This window comes from Drosophila teissieri, chromosome 3L (genome assembly GCF_016746235.2).
Source record: "Drosophila teissieri strain GT53w chromosome 3L, Prin_Dtei_1.1, whole genome shotgun sequence".
In the NCBI taxonomy this organism is placed as follows: Eukaryota; Metazoa; Arthropoda; class Insecta; order Diptera; family Drosophilidae; genus Drosophila; species Drosophila teissieri.
Window position 1 is genome coordinate 22,377,327 of NC_053031.1, and position 17,674 is coordinate 22,395,000.

At 41.8% G+C, this 17,674-nt stretch overlaps 3 protein-coding genes across 4 annotated transcripts in view; 1 reads left to right on the plus strand and 2 right to left on the minus strand.

The window, feature by feature from the left end:
• Positions 1-2,556: 2,556 nt before the first annotated feature.
• Positions 2,557-4,642, minus strand: LOC122617012 (glucose-6-phosphate 1-dehydrogenase). Its single transcript, XM_043792646.1, has one exon. The coding sequence runs from the start codon at positions 4,518-4,520 to the stop codon at positions 2,907-2,909; it is 1,614 nt and encodes a 537-aa protein (XP_043648581.1). The 5' UTR covers positions 4,521-4,642; the 3' UTR covers positions 2,557-2,906.
• A 955-nt stretch (positions 4,643-5,597) lies between these two features.
• LOC122617775 lies at positions 5,598-5,931 on the minus strand. Its single transcript, XM_043793760.1, has one exon. It carries the CDS (start codon positions 5,870-5,872, stop codon positions 5,651-5,653), a length of 222 nt encoding a protein of 73 aa, XP_043649695.1. The 5' UTR covers positions 5,873-5,931; the 3' UTR covers positions 5,598-5,650.
• A 5,130-nt stretch (positions 5,932-11,061) lies between these two features.
• The window catches only part of LOC122615539 (tyramine/octopamine receptor), a 36,979-nt gene continuing 30,366 nt past the window's right edge, over positions 11,062-17,674 (plus strand). For both annotated transcript variants that reach the window (XM_043790489.1, XM_043790491.1), the window contains exon 1: positions 11,062-12,070. The gene's annotated coding sequence lies outside the window, so the exon portion shown is untranslated. The remainder of the gene's footprint in view (positions 12,071-17,674) is intronic.

The following is a 17,674-nucleotide window of genomic DNA, read 5'->3' on the forward strand; positions in this document are numbered from 1 at the left end:
CACCGCAGATTAATTACACATCGAAAATTATTTTCCAAAATCGGATAAATATGAAACTATGAACTATCTGCATTCCATATGGCAGACATAGGACTACGCCTTTATTCTTAATGATTTAAGAATGCAAAGACCGAAAGATATTGCCATATTTCAAGTTCCACAAACCACAACTGAAACCTAATTGCAAACTCTTCATGAACATGAGATTGCTTTCTCTGCAAATTACTTTTCATGCTGTTCTTATGCCTCGTATTTCCCCTCTGCTTTACATCAACGATCCCACTACACTAATCACACTGTTTCACACCCTTCCAGTCTGATTCGAAACAAAACTGAACTCATCCCGACTTCAGATCCGTATCCATTTCATGTTGCACTAACATATTTCTGTGTTTTCATCACACATCCCTCGGCGAGACAGGCGTTGAAAATCTGCCCAATTCGTTTGCTTTGATTGCGAGCTTGTTCCAGACCGAAACCAGTAACATTACCAGAAACACCTCCGAAGCCAAAAGTCCCTTTTACCGAGCTAGTCAACATTTAACTAACTATTTTTTCACACGCCCGAGATCCAAACATCCCTGCGCTCCACTGCCCAACTCTATATCCCGCCAGTTTGCTCCCTTTTTGCCAGTCACTTTTAAATTAAGCAATTTGAAATGTTGACCAGGGAATCTTTCCTTTCCTTTTCTGTACTTTCCTTTCCTTCACTTCCAAGCCAGACCGCAAAATGTTGGCCCACAACTTGTGTAGAGTGTCACGGGTTGTAATCGCTCGTTGTAGGTGGCTGTAGCTTGGTCAGGAACAGGACCATCGGACCATCAGTTCTTTGGAGGACCAGTTGCAATAGCCGTAAAGATAGCGCCACAAACATACGGAACACCCACGAGTGGAAAGGATGTGGATGAACCGTGTCGAAGGATGAGTCGATGGCCCACTAACTACAATTTTTTGATTGCCCGTGTTTTGTAAGCGCGCTGGCCATTTACTTTACCACCTCAACTACGTCCATGGCCCACGCTCTAGAAATCGCCCAGCCAAACGTGGACTTTGGTCAGCTCAGCACTGCCGAGCCATTTTAATTTCACTTTACGGTTTCCAAACACGAAATCCTTTTTGCCACTAGGTGTTCAGCCAGGACTCGTTTTTTATCGTCCGGCGTGCTCTGTTCCCCCGCAGGTGTGTTTGTTTGGGTCCCCTGTTTGTGGGGTATTAAAAAGTGAAATGGTTGAATCCGAAACCCCAAAGCGGAGGTAGAAGGATGCCAGTCATATGTGTGTATGGGGAGAACGAAAAGGGGGAGCCATTCCATGCCAGAGACTCACCAAGATTGGTCTCGCCCTGAATTTCAGTGTCCAGGGTCGATTAGGTACACCTTTCGTTTTGCGGATTGGGTTACGCAACGATGATCTGAGCACATATAATCCGTAGTAGGATGCACCTGCATTAATTCGGTAACCTGCTTACTTCTTAGAAATAAGCACCGAATAATTTAATCGGTTTACGACGCCCGTCCTGCCTCAGCTTACAGGAAATTAAGTAGGCAACCACAAGCAGCCAGCCAGAATGGCAGAAGTCCCATGTGAAAGGGGCGCCGTCAGCATGAGGATGGTAAACAAAATAAATAAACTCGGAAGGCAATCTCAATTGAAAGCGACAATATTGTTTTTAATGATTCTCATAGCCGAGACGCAGCGCCGGAATCTTTTTGGGGGAGAAAAATCTTTTTATTTGACTTTTTGGCTGTCAATGGGAACGGAGCGGGAAAAAGCGTGTAGGACAAGCTGATAGAAAGGAAAATAACATAAAGCATATGCGTGGGTTCCCCACAAAGGCCCTGGAAAATCAACAAGGGTGATGAAAATTCGAGACTGGGAAGTAGTCTCAAAAGAAAAGGCATCGGGAATAATGCGGGGTGGCAAGGTAATCTTTTGAGCAAACGTACGCCAACGATTACAATGCAATTTACCCACTTAGTGCATTAGCCTATTAGCCTCTGTTCACCGAATTGAATGTGATGCCATCGCATTTTCGCCACCGATTTACATTCGACATTTGCTGAAACAGCACCGAATCATCACCATCATGAGAAGAAAGTAACCCCACAAAAGATTACGGGGTAAACAAGAGGTCATAGACTGGTGATTGAGCAGTTCAAAGTTTCTTAGCCAAAGTTTCGCTTAAGAAATCAGAGTAACTTTTCATCCTATTGCAAACTCCCTTCCGCAGTTTGGTATGCATGTACATATGTGTGTAGGTTTTCATCAACTGCTATACAGTTATTTGAAACTTTCCGAACCCGAGAACTTGCCAGTTGAAAAACAACTGACCAACTGTCCCAGACGAACTCCTCTGAGTAAGCAAGGATGTCTAATGTACAATAAGTTTGGTGTATTGACGTTTTGGGCTTACCAGTACATTCTTAGCACTTTTATTTTTACCTTATTACAGTATGGTCAGTCTGCTTTAAATGGATTTAACTTTTTCTTATGTAATACATTAGTTTTTAAGTAGTTAGTTCAGTTGCGACAGCACCATATACAAAAATAAATTGAATACTTTTGAATAAATTTTTTAATAAACTTACAAAAAAAATTTTGTATGTACAAATACATTTATAATATATTCTGTAGATAATTACGTAGTTCCCATAGCCTCCAGTGTACCTTAGTCCTTCCAGCAAAGGAAAATGGCCAAGGCATAAATGCTGTTTCTGCCCCTCTTGGCGAAATCCTCACCAGCAACATGGGCAAGAATTGTCATTGTTGTGTACGGAACGGAATAGAACCGAATGGAACAGACAGTTGTGAAGGCTTAGACTGGGCAGCCAAGGTGAAGTGGTTGGCAGCTGGTGCAACACAGCACGCCACTCTTGTTGAATTAAAAAGCTTTCGTTGCCGCTTTAATTATCCCTCCGCCTTAGAATTCGAGCTCAGCCTTTTGGGCCGAGGATCCCTAACCGGCTTGAGAGCGGTGTGGGGTCCGATTAGCTGCTTGCTTCTCTTGACCGTGTACTCCAAAGTCTCTTCGCTCTGATGCCACTCGTCCGAGGCGAAGAAGACGAAGCCCGCACGCTCGGCTTTGCGATAGGCCAGCAAAGGACCCCGTGATCCAAAGTCGTAGTGCAGCGGGCGCGGACGATCCGAATCGATGGTGGCGAGGACCGGGGAGAATATCCGCCAGATCTCGCACTGCTCGTCGGAACGCATGAAGAGCGTCTGGTCGCCATGGAACACGTTGAGCAGGAAGCCGGGAAGTCCTTGGGGTCCTTTCGGTCCCCGATCATCAACTCGTAGGTTGATCTCGCTCTCCCGCAGACAGATATTCTCGCCCTGCCGCTTGAGGCGCATGCGCATGAAGACCTCTTCTGTGGGAAAGGATCGCAGGACCAGCTCGTTTCGAATGTCCGCACCGTCGCTGTGGAAGGCGTCGCAGTCTATCGGCTTGTACTGGATACGCACCTCCGACTTGGTGTCGTTAAGGGCCTTTCCCGCCCGCAGGATGAAGGGCACCCCGGCCCAACGGCGGTTGCTAATTTGCAGCACCACCAAAGCGAAGGTAGGCGTAAAGGAGTCCTTCGGAATGTATGTGTGTTCCGTGTAGCCGCACTTCGTAGGCTCAGACTCCCGCCGGTTGTTGCGGTATTGGGCCAAGACCACGTCGCCTATGTTGGGAGTTAGCACTTGGCGAAGAACCTTCAGCCGTTCGATCCGCAGGTCGTCAGCAGTGTTGGCGTACGGCTGATCCATTGCCAGCATAGCCAGCGTCTGGATCATGTGGTTCGTCATCAGGTCCCGAATAATGCCAAACTGGTTGAAGTAGTCTGCACGATTCACCGCCACCGGCAGCTCACACTTTACAGATATCATCACCGCCGCCACATGGCGGTTGTTCAGGGTCTCACCCCACAAGTGGTTCGAGTAGCGCAGCGCAAAGAAGTTCTGCATCACCTGCCGGCTGAGGAGATGATCCATCAGGTAAATCTGCGACTCCCGGAAGCAGTTGCACAGCGAGGTCTGGAAGACCTTGTATGAGACGTCGTCCCTCGCGAAGGGCTTCTCCACTATGATCCTGTTCCAGCCCGTGGACGAGCTACACTTACGGCTGACATTGAGGGTCACCTGATCGAAAACGATAGGGGGCAGCGCCAGGTAGAAGATCCGATTCGCGCGCACCTGGTTGTGTTTTGTCTCCTGGTGGACCATCGCCTCCGTGAGCGCCGCGTAGTGCTCCGGCTTGTCGTACTCGCCCTGCACGCATTGCACCATCTTCCAGAAGAGATTGTACTTCTTGGGGTCCAGATGCTTGTCCAACTCCATATAAGGAAGAATCTGCAGCCGATACGTCTTCGTCTGCAGCGGTGTGCGGGTGAAGGTGAATATTTTAAAGCCCAGGGGCAGTCGGTTTTCACGGTAAAGAGCCCAAAGCGCTGGGAACACCTTCTTTTTGGCCAACCCCCCTGAGGCTCCGAAGACCACGATGGAATACGCCTCCTCATTGTGCGGGTCTATGGAAATCATTTTGGGAATTTAATTTAAGTGTAATTTTGAGGAAATAAAGTAAAGCAAGTTTGGCCAAGAGTAGTCAAAATTTTAATTGAATGAGAGTGATAGATATTGCCAGGAGGTATGGACTGAAACAATGGAACCATATTCTATTAAAACCTAAACAGGTTTCAAAATAAGCATGTTTTGTTTTTCATACTTGCTGCTCTAGAATTTTGGCTTCGAATAGGTTCTCTCTGTTTTACTGCTGTCTATTCCAAATATGCAAAACTAATTAGTAAAGTATAATACAATTAGTGCCGTAACAAACAAAATGCTAAGGACACGAGCTTAAAATACCCGTTACTCAATTTGAGTTTCTAAATTAACTGTTCTCGATTATCTGCCACAGGAACTATTTTATTTAAGGATCTGCGATTGCTTTGAATTATCTTAAATATTACATTTTTTTTTTTAATTATTATTATTTTTATACAGCGGAGATTTGTAACAATTGTAATTCGCTTTTCGAACACTTTTATTGGGGAAATAAACAAGCTCAACATAAGGTTTTGTTTAAGCCAGAAACCCACGAACATTTCTAAGACCTAAACGCCTTTCCAAGCCGTCGAATAAAATTCTTTTAGTCAACAGGCCAGGCCAACAATCCGGAAAGGAGATTTAAGCTCGGAATTCTGCTGAACAGAAACGGTCTGGTTAGCAAACAAACTGCTTGGAGCACCGATTGGGTGGCAGTCAGCCTTAAGTTCCCATAAACACATGCGGGATTTGCAGCAGCCTTTTCCTTGCCCTGCAATTCAAATTCAATCAATTCAAATTCCCCAATCCACCCATTAAGTGCAAGCGAGGAACCCAAGGGAGCCCAATCGCCGTGGAATTTCTATTTCCTTGCGTACCACACATGTTGTGAGAGCCAGTGCAACTAATATGAGTGGGCTCCTATTGCAATTCCTATGCACCATTCACCCGAATGCTTTGATGCCCCAATGGACGGGCTTTTTCCATTTTCTATTAGAAAAACAGCAATAGAAATCTAGCTCTCAAATGGGAAACCTCTTGTACCAAAACTTAAAGTAAAAGTCGCGAAGGAAATGCTATTCACCTCCCGTTTATTAATTCATGCTTGACGATTAAAGGTTCATTTTTTAGGCTGCAGCTGCAGTTGTTGCTGCAGGCGTGCCAGTAGCAGATCCTGCAGCAGGAGTTGTCTTCTTCTTAGGCTTGACTTTAATGCACTTTTTGAGCTTCGGGGCATACTTAAGAGGGGGCTTACACTTCTTTGTCCTCCCCATTGTTGCTTCCACAGTGAAGCAGCACATCAGCAGCACCAGCGTAAGGATGCAAAAGTGAACCAGGGTGATCTTCATAGCGCAGCAATTCAAGATGGTCTAAGAGCTGTTTTCTCGATGACGGCACATGCATTAACTGCTTGCTGTATAATTCGCTGGAGCTAAATCTGTTAGACGCCTGACATTTCATGGTGCCTCAAGATATTTCATGCCGTCAACTTATTTTAACAAGATCAACTTACCCGTTACTGGTATAGGCTATATTAGACTCAAGCAAACAATTTATGTGCATACTTCTTTCTCGTAGAGTTGAAAATATGCAACAGGCAGAAGGAAGCGTTTCCGACCATATAAGGTGTATATATTCTTGATCAGGATCAGTAGCCGAGTCGATCTGGCCATGTACGTCTGTCTGTCCGTCCGTATGAACGTCGAGATTTCAGGAACTATAAAAGCTAGAAGATTGAGATTAAGCACTTAGAGACATAGACACGCACTTCCACTAGCTGAGTAACGGGTATCTGATTACAGGGGAACTCGACTATAGCGTTCTTTCTTGTTATATTATTACTTCGAGCTTTCAAAATATATATATTCTAGATCTAGTCGATCTGGCCATGTCCGTCTGTCCGTATGAACATCCAAGATCTCAGGAACATAATAAGCTAGACAGTTGAGATTCAGCACGCAGACTCCAGTGACGTAGACGCAGCTCAATTTGTCGATTTTGCCACGCCCACTCTAACGCCCACAAACTAGCAAAAGCTGCCACACCCACACTTTTGAAAAATATTTTGATATTTTTTCATTTTTGTATTAGTCTTGTAAATTTCCATTGCTTTTAATTTTTGCCACAAATCTTGTCAGTGTGGAAATTTATCCTTCGCACTTCCACTAGCTGAGTAACGGGTATCAGATAGTGGGGGAACTCGACTATAGCGTTCTCTCTTGTTATTATTCTTCTATTATCGATTCTATTCCTATCGATATGCCAACAAAATTTTAAAATTTCCGTTCGCTTTCTTTCTTTTTAATAATATGTAAATGGATAAAAGACCAAGCGTAAAGTGATGCGATTAAATTCAATGAATATGCTTTTTTTCTTGACTCCTCAAGAAATTTCAAGAAACTACGTAAACAAATAAATACTAGAAACGCGTTAAAGAAATTAAACCGAAGAAATCAGAACATGTCAACTTGAACTTTTTTATTTCCCTTCATCTTCCTGTGTTCATACGTGCCTGTCAAACTCTGCGCAATCAATATGGAAGGAGCCATGCAGAGATTAGTTGCCGGGATATGGTAGTAAAGCCTCTCGCATTGGACAACTTGAGCTCCAATAGGTGGTTGTAACCGCTGTTAATTGGCTTTGTTTATGAACTAACCCCGAGTATCCTTGCTATTCACAATTCCCTTGCAAAAACGGCTTACTAGCAATAGCCACTTCTAACAGGCATTCCAGGCACACCTGGCGTATGCTTGTTATTTTCCCATAATCATGGTCGGGCGTTTGCAAGTTGAGCTTGGATTAACAGCTAAATGAGGACTGGCGACTAGGATTTGAAAAAGACAAGTCGCATTTAAAACACAGGTATCCTTGTGATTGATTCCGGAGAAGTGCGTGCTAATGGCAAGTGCAAGGATTTTAATATATGCCAAAACACTTTTAAATTTATATTCTCTTGTTAATGCTCTTGTTCTTAGAGTAATCTTTTGATATTTTTTTAACATTTTTATTAGTCGTAAATATCTATCGATTTGCTACAAACCACGACCATTCTAACGCCAAAAAACCGCCCAAAACTGCCACGCCCACACTTTTGAAAAAGGTTTTGATATTTTTTGACATTTTTGTTAGTCTTGTAAATTCCGTCGCACTTCCACTAGCTGGGTAAGGGGTATCAGATAGTCGGGGAACTCGACTATAGCGTTCTCTTTTGTGTAAATATAAGTGATATGAATAATTTCTTGCTCTAGATAATAACAGATAAATGAGTTGAATCATCTCGAATCCGGCACATCAGCCATGGGTTGACCTTTTCAATGACACAGCAAGAAGTGATATATCTTCTTACTTCAATTTACTGCGGTTCCTTCCTTCAGTAGCCCAACTGGCGCCCCTGGAAAGTCAATTTCAATCAGCAAACAAAGAAAATTTCTAGGACAGAACATAAACACAAACAGAATAGTGGTCAATGAGCCCAAAACGGGAAGAGCTCCGGATGGCTGGCCTAGCCAAAGTGGCTGGGACTTGTGAGATGCGGAAGAGCCTGACCCAGGCAAAACTTTGCCAACGATTTATGCACTGACTAAGCTTTTTTAACACATGCATAAATTAGAAACATATAGGACCAAGGTTGGGGTGAAATATTCGGCAAACAGTTGCTTAAAGCCAAAGTTTTTAAATGACCCATGGATCAAATCAGACGGAAAGGGGCTTTTCTCTCCCGATGATGTGTGACAGTTTGTGGCAAATTGAAAAGACATGGGACGAATTGGTGAACGGGATAAGAAAGAAGACCTCGACTTAGACACACCATTAAGCTCATAATTGCCTCATAAAGATAGGCAAAATCCAAAGACGGTTTTGGTTCCCAGAATATGTGCCATCTGCCACGAGTTTATTGTGCTTTATTTGCTTTCATTTGCTCTCTCTGGGATCACATAAAATTTAATTAAATTGTTTTATTGCATTCAGGCCAAATGGCATTCCTTAAACGAACTCCCATCAACGTCAGCGCTTCGTGGTCCACAAGCCATACAAAAGAAGAAGTGGGACGAAAAAATCCCTGTTCGCATAATTAAAGGAAGCCACAGCAGCGACTCCAACATTTTTGTGGCTAATCTTTTATGGGATTCCGCACCGACAAAACCTGAATCGCTGCGCCCAAATTCATCAAATGAATCAAGATTTGTTGGAACTGCGATATCTCTATTTAAATGTTATTGAAGAGGGAAGATTGTTCTCAAGTACTACAGAAAAAAACGTTTGCGACATTAAATTAAGTAGTTGATAAACCTAAGTATAGGTATATGTTACCGAAATTAACACGTATTTTAATTAACAGTGCTGTATTATTTTACTTTGAGAGTAAACTGGTTGCCCCTTTTAGGCGCTACGCTCGCACAAACGGCAAATGGCACACAAAGAAGACCCAAAATGAAAGAAACTCATTGGCATATCTACATATTTCTGGTTCAATGCATTGCCAGAACGCACACCCAGATACATACCAACACATAGGCAAACCAGAAAACAGACTAGCAAACAAACAGGCAAACATCTCTGGCGATTATGCAGTGAAAAAGAGCGGCACCGGGAAAAGTCGGAAATGGAAATGGACTGGCAAAAGGAAAGGGAGAACGTGGAAATCCTCCGCAGGGCAGCCAAACCGAAAGTATTCGAAAGATGCCAATTCATTTGTGCCATAAACAACTACAAACACAATCGGATGGCAACAACAATAAAGCTGGGACAAGATACTGGTTATATCCGCACGGGGATATAGAATGCATATGCACACTGTATATTGGCCAACTATCGATCCGAGCCATTGTAATTTGCAACTTTTCATTTTCCATTTTTTGCGCTCGAAGATAAATTATTATCTGTTGGGGGTTGACAGTCGATGTGAAATGTGAAATAATTTGTAGATTTTCCATTCATGTCAAATTAAGGAAATTGTTTCCGGATTCCAAATAAATTCTACTCTGGTAACCAGTGAACTGTTAATATTACACTGGATTCACTAAAATCGGTTTGATTTAAAGATTTTATAAAAATGCTAGCTAGTTTTAGTGAAAAACTATTTATCGAACAAGTTTTTTTTCACTTAGAAGGAATCAACAATATATTTAGGTGTTATTTGCATGTTGGGGTTCCCGAAAAGCGACGTCTATTTTCATTTTCCATTTCGCATTCGTTTTCAGGTGAAAAGGGTATGCAAATATTCCTGTTCCATAAACACAGACTTTTGTAAGAGTGTTGTTAAGGTGAGTCGAGGCTCTGATACAGTGTGCTCTTGTCTGCCAGGTAGCACAATGTTAATCACACACTTAAATGTGTTAGTCATGCTTTGACGAACTGCCCATGTCTATGACGAAAACTGTCCCTAACCCCTGACCCGCCTGTTCATCTGCTTCTGCAGTTCCAGTTAAGAGCGCACTGGCTTTATTATTCGGCCAAAACCTTCGCAGTCACTACGTTTATGCCATGATGCTTAACAGTCTTTAAAAGCGTGAATTCCAATTATTCCAAAGAGCCATTTTCAACACCACCAAGGCAAAAATCAACAAATTAAAGTCGTGTCTGAATTGTTGTTCTTTTACCAGAAATTCGGGCCCCTTTTCATGCACTCAGTGAATTCATAAAAAGTGGTTTATGCAGACGATTTGGTAGTTTTCATGAAATAAAATGCGTTGAAAGTGAATCGAATAAACACTGTAGCTGTTTCCAATGTGTGCAGGATAATTTGCTGCGACATGCAACTTCTGAAACTTTAATTGACAACAGCAGGGAGGAGGTGCGGTCAACATGGCTTAGCACGAGATGACCCACAACAACTAGGACTTCGACTATATCAGGCTGGCAAAGGGTTGGAGCTTTGAAATAATCCAGGCACACTGCTCATCTTTTTCAGACTCATGCTCCAAGATAATTGAGTTTCCTGCCTGCAGCTAGCTCAAGCTGCAAGAACAATAAACGGAACAGCAGGAGCTGCAGACAATTATTGTATCATTGCGAAACGGAGTGTGCGAATAACCACAGCCCTTCTCATGCTCATCATCCTCCCATGAATCTCTGATGCGAATTGTCACTTCTTGCAGCTGTCTCCTTGGCTGGATTCACCATGCAAATGCAGTTTTCCCAGAACACAGAGCGAAAGTGCGTCAAAAAGGAAAAGTGGGAAAAATGCCGAAATGTTGTACTTTTTGAAGCGTGAAAAACTTCTAAAGCTTTATTTTTATTAAATCCATTCCACTTAAAGAAAACGGAAAACCATATTTATGTAGGAATCGGTAAAAATTATCTTAAGCCGGACGAGCACGTAGGCAGAGAGACACGGATTGGTCGTCGTTTTATACGTTACCACGTCACCAGAGAACTTACGAGAATAAAGATCAATGCAATTTACGAGTCCAGTCGGCGCCGAGATCTCAAGCGTAGCACATTGAACGAGCACACTTTTGTAAACTCAATTAAGTTTTAAAGTTTTTTTTAATAATAATAATAATATATAAATGTTTATATAAAAATACAACGTCGTCGCAGAAGTATTTGTCTTCAAACGGAACCATGGGGCCACATTTATGCAACATTTGAATTTTTACAAACAAATTCTTATTTGCAACTAAGAATACATAATAAACTACCCTCCATGAAATTTTAATTCATATGAGTTCACGCTTTGATCGCAATCTCATATGGAATTGTTGAATCTAATTATACACAAATATAAATGATATATAAAAATATAAATGATTTTATTACGTTCCGTTCCTATTCCGTGCTGAATCAACAGTTTGGCAACTAAGAGAAAACCGTTAAGAGAAATGCGATGCCCTGCTTTGCCGACGCGGACCACTCGGTCCGTCCCGAATTGTTTCGAACCGGCCGAAAAGAGGAGCCGACGAAGAGGCGAACACTCGCAACAGGGTGGGGGTGGCTGAAGTTGAAGGACGGACGTGGAACACTGCCACTCGCCTTCAGTTCCGTGCGAATTGGCGTTGGGTGTGGACGCGAGTGGCGGAAGCAGGCGGCGTCGATATAAACGAGCTCTTCCATCTTTCGTGATGCGGTATTAGAAGTTGCCAGCTCAGAGATTCCCGCAAAGTTCAAGTGACAATTTGCCAGCCAGCAATAACTTTCCGACGCAGGCAAAGCAAATTGAATTCGATTCGATTGTCTCTCGATCTTTATCGATTCATTACACCGAAAAAAGAGGGCAAACCATAAAGTTCTGAGAAAAAGTTTTCTAGGCTCCGTTGGCGTGTGGCAAAGCAACCGAAACCAACCCGAAATTTCGCAAATGAGTTTTGCTAACGACGGACCAAACCAATTAACAGAATTCGTTCTTGTGTAATAAATAAATTGCCAACAATTATAACTTGCAGTCCCACTGAGGCATATTCCAATGAAATGTGCCACAAAATGTTTACGGCCATTGAAGCTCAGAGCAAGAGACCATAGACGAGGTGCAAGGTGTTGTGGTAGTGGCAGGATAACTAAAAGGAAGTCACAGGGCTCGACCAAAAATTTATAATTGATAATAGCAGGTAAGGCGAAACTTTTATTTATTTAAAAATATATTGCATATTGCTTATTGGATGGAAGTTAAAACGTAATAATATTGCCGTACAAACTTAAACAAATTTTTAAAATGTTAAAAGACATAATAGACATTCTAGTTAAACATTTTAGTAACAGATTCTAGTAAGTTAACTTAACCAAACGACCAACAGTAAATTTGTATCTTGGCCAAACGTTATAATACAGTGAAAGTCGTCCCAAAAACAAAAAAATTTTACACTTTTTCTAAGAATAAAGGTGTGGAAGATTTGTATCTTTGAACCTCTATCAAATTCCGAAGCACAATAGAATATCAATCCAAAAACTTAACAAAATCCACTTTTAGTAAAGACAAAACCTAAAATGAATACAATTTTTAAATCTACCACAAAAATTTTGGCAAATCGATAGAAATTTATAGGACTAATACAAAAATGAAAAAATATCAAAACATTTTTCAATAGTGTGGGCGTAGCAGCTTTGGGCGGTTTGTGGGCGTTAGAGTGGGCGTGGCAAAAAGGTTTTTTGGGAAATCGATAAAAATTTTTAAGACTAATACAAAAATGAAAAAATATCAAAACATTTTGCAATAGTGTGGGCGTGGCAGTTTTGGGCGGTTTGTGGGCGTTAGAGTGGGCGTGGCAACATGAATCGACAAACTTGCGATGCGTCTATGTCTCAGGAGTCAGTATGCTTAATCTCAACTTTCTACCTTTTGTAGTTCCTGAGATCTCGACGTTCATACGGACGGACAGACGGACAGACGGACAGACAGACATGGCCAGATCGACTCAGCTATTGATCCTGATCATGAATATATATACTTTATATGGTCGGAAACGCTTCCTTCTGCCTGTTACATACTTTTCAACGAATCTAGTATACCCTTTTACTCTACGAGTAACGGGTATAAAAAGGGCAATCCGCACTGGGAAAGCCAAAAGGGCATGTGTGTGCCCAAGTGCCACGCCGTGTGTTATTTGAACACCTTTAATTAATTAAACGGCACAGCTCCCGAGTGCGTGCCACCTAAAACTTCTTGCGGAAAAGCGGTTATAGGGGTGCCGGAATCTTCCTTGTGAGGCCGCGAGCTCAACAGCGTGAGCATGATTATTATTTTATTTCATGTTGCGGCTTTTAAGTAACAGACTTAGCAAAATCACATGGCAAAATTCCCGGCAATACCCCCCCGAGTGCTTTTGTCCCAGAGCGTGCCGCATTTATACCAATTTGAAAAGCGCGGCTAACTTTCGCGCCAACCTCATGATTATATATTTATTTGATTTTCCGGTCTGCGGTTGCTCCTCACAGCCGCTTTTCAGCCCCGAGCTCGGCGCACCATCTTTCGTTTTCGGGTTCGTTGCCCAGAAAGTATTTACATAAAATCTAATCAAAAGGCAGACCACATTATCTGCTCGGACTGCCGCCTCATGAAAATTTCAATAAGACTTTGACACAGATACGAATCCACGTGCATATGTTTATGCACATAAATATACAAGTAAATATATGCCGAAGTATATAAACATGTGACCCGCACTTCATCTACAACCCAGCATCGTTTAGTAAAAAACGGTTCAGGACTCAAACAACTCTAAAAGCGTTTTAAATAATTCACAACTTTGTATTTTCTTGCTTGTCTGTCAAGGTGGCAAGCAACTCTTTAAGGTTTCGTTGAATTTATTTTTATTTACACTTTTTAAAGAAAAAAACGAGAAAAACGAGAATAAACTAATATTTCTAAGTTATTCACACAGTTTATACATATTAAAGTCACAACAACAAAGAACGCTATAGTCGGCGTGGCATATCAACAGAAATAGGCCAGACAAAAAAAAAATGAAAAAAACAAAACATTTTTCAAAACGGTGGGCGTGAGAGTTTTAAGATATAAAGTGACCTACAATTTTTTAACCCATCGAACAAATTAATCAAAATTAAAATCACTAAGAAATTAAATATTGAAATGCAAAACATAAAAACTGTTTGAAAAGTATGCGCATGACAGTAAAGGGCTATAGAGTGGCCAAATAGTATTTGGCATATCTGTTAAAATATACTTATTTAATAAAAGAAACAAGCACATCAACAGTGTGTGGGAGTTAGAGTAGGCGTGGCATCTCGGAAAAGAACCTTGCTTCGTCTACATCTTTAGAATTTGGCCGCTTACTCTTAACTTTTATAGTCCCCAAAATCTCGACGTTCGTATACAGGCTTCCTTGTACCTGTTACATGCATTTTAGCAATCTTAGTATACCCTCATTCTCTGCGAGTAATGGGTGTACAAATTGTTTAAAGATCCTAATTGATAAATCACCGAAAGCTCTTGGGTATTTAGGCAAATAAAAAGGGCTTATGCCTTAACAGATCTATTTATCTTAATACACAAAGCCAGCGGGTGCCTATCTGATTCAAATGATGTGCTAGTCGGGGAAAATGTGACATTTTATTTTCCTTCAGTATAGCCGCAAAAAATACACTAAAAAAAATTGGAAGAGGGGAATCAAAATTAATGCAGTTAAGCCTGGCAATGTAATCAATGAAATATTGCTATTTTTAATGTTTAATCTTTTCAATTAAATTGGCAATGATTTACGCTGTCCACCCGAAGATGTTTGGCCACCGAATTGTAATGACACATTAAACCCAGATACGATACGTTGCGACATGGCGACGTGGAATTGTAAATGATGTTGTCGCATAAATCAATTAAAATGGTAATTGAAAAATAATTAAATATACAAATTAAGTTGCACGTCGCTTGGGCTCATCTGCATTAATATGCTCTGTGACTTAATATATAAGTTTGCTTGTGCTTTCCACGGGGATCTTGACACAGGGTGGGCCTCAATCGTTCTGATAATAAATATCCAAGTCCATTAATTATCTTCAGATTTTAAATTACTTATGCGCTCCGCTGCCAAAGAAGCCAAGTCAGAATTTTTGGGCAATGTCAAGAATGCGGCCCATAAAACTATTCAACCATAACGCATACGCCTCTTGGACCCGGTTAAGTGTCCCCTAATTGGTTCAGTATGCTGGCTACGCAGCAAAAATGCCAATATAAACTCTTAACGAACACAATAACAATGAATTCGATCAAGAGAAAATAATTTCAATTCGGTGTTTGCATTTGGTATACACAATTTCAGGTTTTCCATTCGATCTGCCTTCTCGGTGCATATACATTTTAATGCATCCGCTTAATTGAATGCTCCGAAATTCATCCACCAATCAATCAATCAGCGGGCGTGATGAAAATTATTTTAACAGCCAAAAAACACTCGCAGCATTCGAAGGCGGAGCAAAGAAGAATAAAGAAATGTAAAGGAAAGTTCGCGCTGTGGTTTGCATAATAATGGGATATGCCAAGGCCGGCCAGGAATGCGGTTCTGGGTTCTCAACTGACTTCGTCCCGGCCAACAGTACGTGCCGCCGTCACGGATCAGGATCGGTGGGATAGTTCGGTGGATTTGGTTAGATTCTGGCCTCTCAACTGCAACGCAGATACAAATTAGCAGCTGCAGGAACTTCTCCATACTCTTCAAATTTTTCTAGCAACTGGGAAAATTGTAACTACCGCAAAACAGTAGTTCAACGTTAGTTCATTCAACAGAACTCGAAAACAAGCAGAGGTGACGGCCCTGCGTACTTATGAGGGCTAAGAAAACACTTTCCGATTAGAGAGCGATGCAAATGGAGCGTGCTGCATGCTAATAGAAAACACAAGCCGACTGACTAGATCTGCGGCTCCGTTTATCTGAAAACGAAAGCTTTCTGGTCAGTTTTTCTGCTGGTTTGCCGGATTTGCATAATATGCTAATTACGACACACTTTCCAGCGCATAAATCATTCATTAATCATCCAATTCATGTGCGGGCTCTTCAATTAGACCCTGAACTTTTCGTCTGCTTAAGCTGGTACTGTTGACTTTGGTTTTGTCTACTCAATGCGCATAATTTTCTGTGCTAAGATCTAAATTCTTGCTTTAGAACTCGTGTGTCTGTGCGTGATAGAACAGAAAATGATGCTTATAAATTTTCAGCGAAATAATGTACAGGGAAGATTGTCACGCGTGGATTTACTTTTAATTACTTCTGAAAGAAACGAAAGACATATAAGGTTATGAATTTTATTTTATTATTAAGTTGCTAAGAATTATTCAAATTATTTTTTGTACGTACTTGGGGGCTTACATTTAAGATTGAAATTTAAAAGTGACTGCTATTGCACCGCAACAGCATTTGTTTCTGGGGCGTCCTTTAAAACCTAAACCAGCAATTTCCTCCAGGTTTTCCAGTTGATCTGCTCTTTTCACGCTCCATTTGCACCTCAATCCCTAGCCAATCCCCACTGTACCAACGCATAAAAAATTGTTGCCACATCACTCACTCAGCGTGGACGCGACGGCTGCAGCTGCTTTTCACCGCTTTTCTTTTGCATTTTCCCCGAGCAGAGGAGGAGCAGAGCAGAATGGGTTTGGGACACTTACAATATGCCACCGAGGCCTGGCAGGTTGCAGTCAAAGGCATCAGCAGCGGTTGCAGCCCACTTTCCCCGGAAGTTTTCCTCTCAAAAATGTGTATGCCGCGCGGTTGGGATAAGGGTCAAAGGGCAGGGAGCTTATTACATTATCCCTGCACCCTTTGCGATTGGCAGAAGATTTTTTATTGGCGCAGTGCCGGCTAGGGGAGAAAGCCTTGAGAGAGTCTGCCGTCTTTTAATTGCATACTTTGTAGGCAACATTATCGGGAGCTACAAAGCAAGCACCGGACACACAGGATTCCGCAACCAAGTCCTCTTTATGTGTGCTTATGACCTCTTTACTACTGTTAGCTTCGCGGGGCACTTAAAGTTGTTGCAAAAATGCGAACGGAATTGGAATTGAAATGGGAACGCAGCTGAGTCTCCACACTAAAAGCTATTTCAATGGTGCCCCGTGAAATTCCCGGCACATCCCACATCCTCATCCTGCAGCGCCTCACCGACCCAATTCTATTTGGGTCACAATTTCGAGCCCATTGTGGGTGCTAAAGCACACACGGCGCCATCGGAACTCGAAAGTCTGGAAGAATTAGTCGTCAACGCCGTACAACTTTTCGCACCTAACAATGTATGGAGTTGATGGGGGAAATCGAATGCGGGGAAAGGGAAGCCTCAAAACTATTTCATTATATTTTATGGAAAAATATCAGTACATAAGTGTTGTATCAAAACTACTTAAATGTATCTTTGCGTGGAACCGGCTCAAGAGCATAAAAACTTAAAATGAAGGAGCGTGGCTTTTCCACAAAAAGTTAATGGTAATAAGTTAACATTGAATTAAAATACACGGTAACTTTAAAAAACCGACTAAAACTGTTCATAACATGTTTCGTACCATGCTTACTATTTCTATATTACGCAATATACGTATGCATGAATCAGTCAAAGCTGGCGATCTCCGCAAAAAACCCGGATCCTTAACCTTCGCAACATCATTGACACCTGAATAGCATTACTAATTCACACACCACCTCAACCCACTCCACATGCATCGTGTTTCTGTCATCGTTATTTGCACGCTTTTGACACTTTTAATAACCGCAAAA

Excerpts from the sequence above, each read along its gene's own strand:
- LOC122617012 (XM_043792646.1), bottom strand. The coding sequence starts at position 4,520 with ATGATTTCCATAGACCCGCACAATGAGGAGGCGTATTCCATCGTGGTC.
- LOC122617775 (XM_043793760.1), bottom strand. The coding sequence starts at position 5,872 with ATGAAGATCACCCTGGTTCACTTTTGCATCCTTACGCTGGTGCTGCTG.